The 9,674-nt window shown below is 32.9% G+C and overlaps 1 protein-coding gene across 1 annotated transcript; it reads right to left on the reverse strand.

Moving 5' to 3' along the window:
- Positions 1-2,717: 2,717 nt before the first annotated feature.
- LOC111985160 (ankyrin repeat-containing protein ITN1) lies at positions 2,718-3,341 on the reverse strand. Its single transcript, XM_065768221.1, has one exon. It carries the CDS (start codon positions 3,339-3,341, stop codon positions 2,718-2,720), a length of 624 nt encoding a protein of 207 aa, XP_065624293.1.
- Between the last annotated feature and the right edge of the window lie 6,333 nt (positions 3,342-9,674).

Consider the following 9,674-nt stretch of genomic DNA (forward strand, 5'->3'; position numbering starts at 1 on the left):
CTGGGATCCCTTTACTTGTAATCGCTTGTTTTGATAATAGTGGATTCTCGGGAATGGTGACCTTAAAATTCACCCGGTGGGGTTTTGCCTCAGTGGTTTTCCCCATTCGTAAACAAATCACCTATGTCAAATTTATTTTCCGCTGCATTTAACAGAGTTGGTGACTTGTTTGTGCTACCACGCTTATTACATGTTAATTGACTTAATTAATTCACTTGACTAATTAATTGGTTAATTCGCCCAAGGGGTCAATATATTCTTAGTCTATCAATATGTTTGATCTACGTCAAACCTCACAAAGCTGATCACGATCGCACGTATGGTCCTAATTACTCTTAATATCTTAATAGTTGAATTATTAATGAATAGCATAATCCATGTATTAAAAAAAATATTTTTTATTTTTCTTTAGCCATTGCACATTGACGGTTATTTCTCACTCAATTCAATTCAATTCAGTATTTTCGAATTGGCCAATTAGACTTAGATGTATATTGCAAAATTTTGAACTTAAATAGTTAAATGTATATTTCAATCTTTTAGAGCACTTACATCAATACATGTATAATAAAAAAGTACTACATTTTAGCTAATCAAATCCGAAATTTACCCACATCAGGTTATGTAAAGTTACTATAATAATCATATAAATTTATACTGACACTATTCATTTGTATTTAGCTTTTTATTCTTTCTTTATATATTTCGATGATAATAAAGGAAAAAAAGTAAATGGTGGTTGTTGCGTGTGAAGAGAGATAAACAATTAAAAAAAAACAAGAAAATATAATATTTTAATGAAATTCAGTATAAAATAAATAATTTGATGTGAGGTGTTTTAAAAAGTGAATATGTAAAATTGAAAAAATAGGATCTTATGCTTAAATAAACATAAATTTTTTCACAAACTGATGTGAATGCTCTTTGGTTTTAAATGTTTAATAATTCTATGCGACAAACACAGCCAAAAAGTTTTGAAATTAATGTATTTGAGTTAGGTGAGAAGTTTGTGTCATGTTTTGATTGAAAATTATGAAAAACAATAGCTACGGTGAAGTAAAACTCAAACTTGCTATAAATTTTGACAAAATACAAGACACTCACTCAAGTGAGATTGCCTAAAATCAAAATCTAAGCTTTGTTACAAGTGTGATTTCCACTAAATCTAAAGTTACCTACATATGATATTCTTAACCAAGATTTTCTAAAAAGAAGGCCATCTTACTCTGATTTAAACCAAGCCAATTTAGAAAACTTCTCCTTAAGCCTAAATAGAGAAAATTCATCAAGGAATCTTGCCTCAAATTTCTAATTTGAAATTATTTGGGTTTTCTTAGTTTGGAAGAAAAGTCAATACCTTATTAAACAAGTAATAGGTCTCTTTGTCTATAAAGGGCTGTATTCATCTTGTCCACCAAGAAACGTATTTTTTATCTTCCAAAAAGGTATTTCTTGTCCACTAATAAATAAGTATTGAAGTCTAATAAATATTAAATAGACAATACTGCAAAGGATTTGGTGAGTTTAGGCCTTGGGTCCCCCACAAGGGAGAGACATTAAATTAGTTTGAGAGAGCTCGTTTGTTAGTGTTTTGGCTTTATTATTTGTTTATTTTTGCATTGTGGCTTTGTCTTGGCAAGAGTGACACAAACTGTTTGGTAGCACTTGGTCTGTGCTCTGTTGTAATTTCTATATGGATTAGTTTGTTGGTTTGACATAGAGAGATGCCTTTTAAAGGGTGTTGTGCGGTAAAAAGAAAATCTTCACTTTATTTTAGGTGCAGTCCATAATCTTTGTATTTGTGTGAGGTAGCTATTTGGTTTTAAGGATTTTGGTATTAATTATGAGAGTGTCTCTACACTATATTTGTATCTTCATATTTGTTGGTGAAATTTTACTTTTGTTGTTGCCTATAAATGTAGGCTATCTTTGAACCATGTAATTCTTTAGTATTCTCTTTTGTGTGTGGTTGTCTATTTTTCAAGTTTTTGTCATTCTTATTTGCTAAATCTTTGTCAAGTTCATAATATTTTTGCAACGAATCTTAGTATTTGAGCTTTCACTTTTACAACAAATCTTATGCATCCGCAAGATAATTTAAGATTTTAATTGGTTTGCAAAACAAAAATTAATTTTAATCAACAAAACAGATCTTATTAGTTGATGTTGTTTAACTATGGTAGTCATATGATCACACAATAATTCGATGTGGATAATATTATATTTTTAATGAATTTAATTAATTAAGTGTAGATAAATATATTAAATTTGATTGATTAATATATTTGTTTTATTTAGTTAGTTAGAGTTCCAATACAAAAAATGTTATAAAAAAGGAAGTCCCTTCTTTAATTTTAATGCTTTAATTGTTTTTCATCTAATAGTGTCTGCATTCTTTCACATAATGTCCATTATGCTTGTATAAAAGTGTGGACATTATGTGAAAAATTGTATTTAGCAAGGTGTGAAACATTTTATACAAGCATTTATTTCATTGGGAATTATAATTAAGCAGAGAGTCTAATAAATTCAACCATGAGGAATGAAAGTGACCTATCGATGATGTGACATAATTTAAAATATTATTAGTACATTTGTAGATTAATAATCCAAGCTTCATAAGTAGATTAATGATCCAAGCAATCATGAACATGTTCGAGGCTATTCCACAAGAGTCAGTTAAAAAATAAAAGACAAACACCCATTCTATCAATAAGTTACGGCGAGAAAATCCGCATGCCACTATAGAAGCAAAAAAATATAAGGACAGCTTCAAAAATCCCCAGAGAGTGTGGCACCACTGCGTACGTTCCTGATATAAATGCTATCAGCATTGCTACAATAGAGTAGTATGCCAATAGAAGGGCAAGCTCTGTTTTTCTTTTTCTGTCAGTCAATAACAACCCCTTTCTAATATTAGCCGAATACGTGTAAACTATTATTGAGGCAGTGGTAAAACCAAAAGCTAAAGCATTAGCTATCACAAATACTCTGAAAGCAGCTTGTTTGCTTAATACTGCCAATCCCTGATTGTCATCTCCGCTTTCGTATACACCAGGCACGGTGAAAGCTGCGGTGAAGGTGACAGTTGCGATGATCGTGGCTACCAACAAATTGGTCTCACCTGTAGACCTTAGAATCTCCGATTTGGATATGCTGTTGCCTGTCACATCTTCTTTGCTTTTAGAAACAACATTTTTTACCTCGTTTTCCTTTGCAGTCTGCCCTTTCTCTTCAATGGCTGTAGCATTTCCTGCGCCTCCATCTACAGATTCTGTCCCTGTTTCTTTTTCTACTTGTCCTTTGTCTTGCACCTCTGGATCCAAACGCCAAGTGCCCATTTTTAAGAGTTCTCTCAGACTTCGTTGTCCACCTTTCGCCTTCAAACGCTTCTTCGTATATCTCTGTAAATTTACGAATATATGACTTTGTATTTCTAATGCACATTACGATTTTAAGTAGTGTAATATACGAGCAATTTTGGTTAACAAATAAACATATATAAGTCCGAAGCCTACAATGTCAGCAAGCAAGCCCACGTGTTTGGGCTGAATCAGCAAACAGGGATGACGTTGACTCCACGAAAATAATCTCGACGTCAATCAACATGGACAGCAAAACCTTAAACTCACTGGTACACACCTAAAAAGCATGATTGAAAATTTAACTTGACTAAACCCTAAAAAATTTATCTCATAGAAATTATTCATAGTGTAAAGCTGAGTCTCGTGGGAGCAATGTTTTGGGGGGTGATGAGGCGATGAAGGACAGAAAGAGAGATAGAAAGAGCAGCTGTGGCGCACATACAAGTGATATGAACACCCTGATGACTTGCCAAAAAAAAAAAAATTATATAAATAACTAGTTTCAAACTATCATGTTTTGTCCAACCTACGAGAGGTTTGAACATCAATCTCAAGGAAATATTATTAAATACTTCAGTATTATAAATGCATACTCTTTCTCTTACACTAATTATGAGTCCTATAATAAATTTAATTAGTGAAATCTATAATTATATAAGAGGGGAAAGTATTTATTTATAGTACTTCGAGAGTATTCTATAATTAGCCAATCTCAAGAATTTGAGTTTAACAAAAATAGAGTAATGCTAATTTCTCAACATTTTTATGTCAATTTTACAATAAATTCTAAATGGCAAGTTGCTACTAGTTTTAAAATAAGTCCACTACTGACATTACTTTTTTATCCATCAATAACATCATTTTTGCCCCTACATTTTGGGGTCATCGTTTCCTACATTTTGGTAGCAGTTAATTTGGTCTCTATTATTAAATTACAGTTTTTCTTGCACTTTCTTAGCAACCCTCACAAAAATACAAATCAAATTTACCAATTTTCAACTTCGGTAGAGATGCATATCAAGTAAGCAACTAAGAAACGGACTCAAATTTTGACCCAAAATAATTGCAAATTAAAAATAACATAGTATTTTAAAAGGCAACAAATGAATAAAATATTCAACAAAAATTCCATTCAAAAATTAAAAAATAAACCCTAATCATTCAAATTTCAAATGTATAACTCTTTCAAACTATTCTATAAAAATAATCCATAATTTCATATTTCCTAAAAATTGATACATAAGAGATATTGTGACCATAACTTCTCCTCAATGGTGCTAGCAAGTCTACTTTCCTTGGTTTTGTAGTTACATGTGCTATACCCAAAATCATTAGCTGGTCACAACTTAAATTCCTTATAGTTGATTATACAGTCCACCTTAACCTATAGTATAGGCCAGATTTGGAACTTAGTAAACACCCATACAACACATGCTGAACTAACTCAATATCGAAACCCGTATTAGCTAGTCTAGAAAAATGAATTCGATAGACTTGAAAAACGTGTCATAAATCCTACAATCCCAAGTTTCATACACCAATTCTTTAAAATGAAATAAACAAAAAAATCATAGGGCAGGAACCACCCAAAAAAAAAAAAAAAACCCCTCATATGGTACATTAGACAATCCACGTGAGTCGAAAATTGATGTTGCATAAATTTCTACAAGGAATAATAAGTTTTTTTTTTTCTCTTTTATATAAACATAAAGCCTCCTTGCCCAGATTCTTCCCTCCTTTAACAAAAGAAATGTTGGAGATTCAACTCATAGACGAGAGATTCAACCCATTGATGAGAGAGGTCTTTGGCATGGGTAGGGAGATAGGTGCCCTTCTTTTGTAGTTTTAGTTTAGTTACTATTAAACCTTTAACCATGTGATAAATAGTTATTAAAAACTTCCATTTTTAAATTAAACTTCACCACCACAACACCACACCCCCCCCCCCCAAACCTGTTTTGATCATGGTTTGCCAACAATACAAATTAGAGTTCTAAATACATAAATTCCTAAATCTTTAGAACCTAACAGACATATCACTAGGCTTGACACTATCACCCTTAATAGGGTGATGTAAATCCTTGAAATAAAGGACATCCTCCATCATCGGCTTCCATATCGAATAATTCGATGCCAAGAGTTTAACCATAGTATTCAGAGCCATATTTTCCATTTAATCCAACACAAGACAGTCAAACCCAAGCAACCAAAAGCTCTGATACCACTTGTTGGGGAAAAATCCTAGTTCCCTCTATGTCTATGTGTGAATTAAAATATATAACTACCAAGCACTAGCAATATTATGGAAACAAAGAAAAAATTCCAGCAAGCACCATATAAACACAATCACACAAGAACACCAAATGTTATGTGGAAAACCCTCTAGTGTAGAGGGAAAAACCACAGGGCAACTCCGAAAAATATCCACTATGAAATAAAGATTACAACTATCAAGTTTATGCTAAACTTGAGTTCACAATAAATTGAATATACAACAAATAAATCTCAAGGAGTAAATACAATCTCACCACAAAGCCAGTAGCAAAATCTTCCTCTGAATACTCCAACTCTCCATGGTTGTAGCACTCAAAAACTTCATGAGAACTCCACCAATTTATCTTCTTTGTGTGAAACTTGAGCAAAGAAAAATGTCTCCTTCTTCTTTTTCACTCTCTCACACTCTCACTCTCTATCTCTTCATTTGGACTGCACCACCTGAAGCTCTCACTTGTGTTTTTCTCACAATGGCCGAATGGCTCTCTCTTACTCTGTGTTTTTGCTCTCTCTTGAACTCACACACAGTAGCCAAGAATCAGACACTGCTTCAGCTCTCTAGGCCGAATAGCCTTTCTTTTCTTTTTCTTCTTTGCTCTTCATCGTGTACAACACGCTTAGCTTCACTTCTCAATAGTCAGACCTTACTTTTTGCTTCACCCAAATTTCTGCCTTCCTTTAGCATGTTAAACATGCTTGAGTCAAGTCTCATGCAGAGGCAATGCTAACATGAAGACTTTTGGAACCAAGCTCATAAATGAGCTTTGACAAGGCAAGCAAGCAGGCTAGACCCACTAGGTGCCACGCACCCAATAGGGTGGTCATAGATATATAAATTTTAAAAATTTTATATTTTTTTTATCTGTAAAAAATATTTGTGACCACTCTAAATTTTTTTATAACTAACATAATTAAACTTTGGACAAAGTTTGGTAACAAAGTTAGTTGTAGATTAAGGCTACAACTTTACATAATACTTTTTTATTGGAATACATTTTCTTCTTATATCATCCATGCTTGCAAAATTTCAATAAGATCAAAGATTAATAACTATTTCATCAATCAAATGTTTAAATTTCGAGTTTTTGTACTCTAAGATTATACATATTAAATAAGTTTTTGAATCGAATAGTTAATAACATCCGATTGACATAAAATTTCACGTATATTTAAAAACATATAATTTAATTGTTAAATTTTCAAAATATATAGCTATTTTAATTTTTTTTTTTAGCGAGAGTTGTAGCCAAACTTTATCCTTAAACTTTGGTCCCCTTAGAGTTAGGCCTCATTTGGGAGAAGGGAATGGAATGGAATGGAAATGAATGAAAAAATTTATTTTAGAATATTCTTCAATTCTCTTGTTTGAGAGTTTTAATAGAGGGAATGGAAAACTCATTCCCTCATTTGAGAGTTTAAGTGGGAGGGAATGGAATGGGTAGGAGGGAATACTCATTCCTCTCAATTCCCTTAAAATCTCAAATTTTCATTCCCTCCGAAATTGGAAGGAATGAGAAAGAATGAAATTAAATTTAATGATTTTTTTATTAAAACTTCCAAAATAACCCTATATATTCAATCCTTTATTTTAAAATAATGGTCTAATAGTAATATTGTCATAAAAGGATTTCATTCCCTCTATGTAACTCCCAAACAAGATTATTTACATTCCATTCATTTTCATTCATTTATTTTAAAATATCTAATCAAGATTACTTAATTCCATTTCATTCTATTCTTTTCCATTCCATTCCCTTACTTAAATACATTCTATTTCATTTCATTCATTTCCATTCCCTTATGATCATTCCATTCCATTCTCTTATGAACTCTCAAATAGAGCCTTAATATCTATATATTAAGAGAATTCAGAAAGTTAGTTATTACTTTCCCGAATTATCAAAATGCCTCAACTTAATTAGATAGACTTATTCTTAAAATATATAAAATAGGATAAAACAGTAATTCAAAAAAAAAAATGAAACACCTTGCACATTAAGGTTTCATTCTTCGAGTGAACAACCATTCTTTGATTGAAATGGCTGACATGTTCCACAGGATCTGTCCTACCATTATACATGGTAAATGTTGGTTGAGTAAACTGCCGAGGAAGTTTTCCCCAATTCTTCATGTAAATGGTGATTTAGAAATTTGGCGCAAGGCCATGCTCATAGCATCATTACCTAGGCCTTGTAAGATGGACTTTTGCTCCTCTGCCTATATGGTGATCCTCATTATACGAAAAAGACTCATTGGGGGAGTCCTTGATCTGGGCTTGTAGCTTCATCATTATCATCCTCAGAGGAAGACTCTGAACTTGAAAGAGTCCCTCTTTGTCGCTTACGGTGTAATTTCCTCTGTACATGGTCTATCTCCAACTGCATGTTCCTAGGGTTTTCTCATGGGACACATGACTCCCACTTCTAGAATGACTCCTACTTCTATGGTTGGTTTTACACTAACCTCACGGTCTCTCCTTCGCTCAAGATTAAGAAATTGATCTCTGACGTTGGATCCCACAGATTCTTCATGGTTTGGTCCTGAACCTACCATGGTTGTGTGATGAAACTCGAGAATGTTCAAGTTCCCTATAGACGACACCAATTGTAAGGGCATGTTTTGCTCCTAAAGCCCAAATGAAAATGGAGGCCTAAAGAGCCCAAAATAACTAATTTGTAGAGAGTGGACTAGAAAATGACTTCGTGAGTTGGACAACGATCATAGTAGGCCAGTAGTTGCCTGAAAGTATAAGCTAGCAGTTTTTTTGGGTAAGGAAAAATCCTCCTTGGCAAAGTCAGTGGAAGGCTATTCTTGTATATTTCTTTTTGACAACCACAATTACAGTCCTTGAATGTACAGTGATTTTTCTACAGATTTTCTGATGATCCCCTTGTAATGGATTTTTCATCTTTATATTCGCCTTCCTTACTTCATCCCAACCCTCGACATGTAGATCAAATTGTTGGCTTGATACTTTGTTCTATCATCACCCTCTTAAAGTGTTGGTGTGAGCTGTAAGACTGAATGTTACTGTTTAGCTATCACCTCCACGTTAATGCGGCCACGGGGTTAGCTGTAAAGCATTCAATGCGGTGGTAGCAGCTTTCTTTTCAGATATTTCCAACACTCTTTTGTCTTATCCCCACCTAATGTTTATTCTTGCTAGTATGATCGTCTGTTGCTTTATTCTTGATGAAAGGTTTGACTTATGACCTCTACTCTGTTTAGCCAAGGAGGTACTTCTCCCCGGACAACACTTCCTGTTCCTCATGATCGAACTCCTTCCACGGACCACTACCCTGTAGGCCTTCATCGCTATTGCTGTCCTCAGACTACTTGATGTCCTCGGACATGACCCACAGCCCAATACTCATATTTGGGCCTTTTATCCCACAGTTATTATTATTTTAAAAAAAAAATTAAATATGAGGAAGAGAGACATTTATTTATGTTTGATTTTGGCAACTGTCTTCCTATTCAGAAGTAATAAAGAGAAGTGGAAATACCTAATTTTAAGGGCTATGAATAAGGAATTCTCTTGAGAGTGAGAGAGAGAAACTAATGTGAGAGAGAGGGAGAAAAGTTTAAAACTATATATAATTGTTAATCTTTTTCTTTATTATTATTTTTTTAATAAAGAGAACTTTAACAGAAACTAAAACCTTTTAGACGTTCTTATTAAATATATATATATATATATATAAAACCCTTTTAGACGTTGGAATTCATACCGGAACTAATAACCTTTTAACGGAAGCTAAAAACTTTAACTGGATAAGAGTTAAATCAGAAGTTTGAATTAAAATGAAAAAAAGAAAATGCCGTGCACGTAAATCTTTTTATTAAATTTTTTAGAGCAAAAAATGGTGCTTGATTTTAGTAGAAGTTTGTTGGTAACCACTGTTACTAGGCTATCAAAAAAGTATTCATTTAGTGGGAAGTTATTGAGAGGAAATTGCAGTTTTTTTTTTTAAATAAAAAAACTACAGTTCTTTTTTTTTTTTTTTTGATAAAAAAAAATGCAATTCTGATATA

Source organism: Quercus suber, unplaced genomic scaffold (genome assembly GCF_002906115.3).
Source record: "Quercus suber isolate HL8 unplaced genomic scaffold, Cork oak 2.0 scaffold_906, whole genome shotgun sequence".
Taxonomy (NCBI): Eukaryota; Viridiplantae; Streptophyta; class Magnoliopsida; order Fagales; family Fagaceae; genus Quercus; species Quercus suber.

Coding starts and splice junctions, on each gene's coding strand:
- LOC111985160 (XM_065768221.1), bottom strand. CDS start 3,341: ATGGGCACTTGGCGTTTGGATCCAGAGGTGCAAGACAAAGGACAAGTA.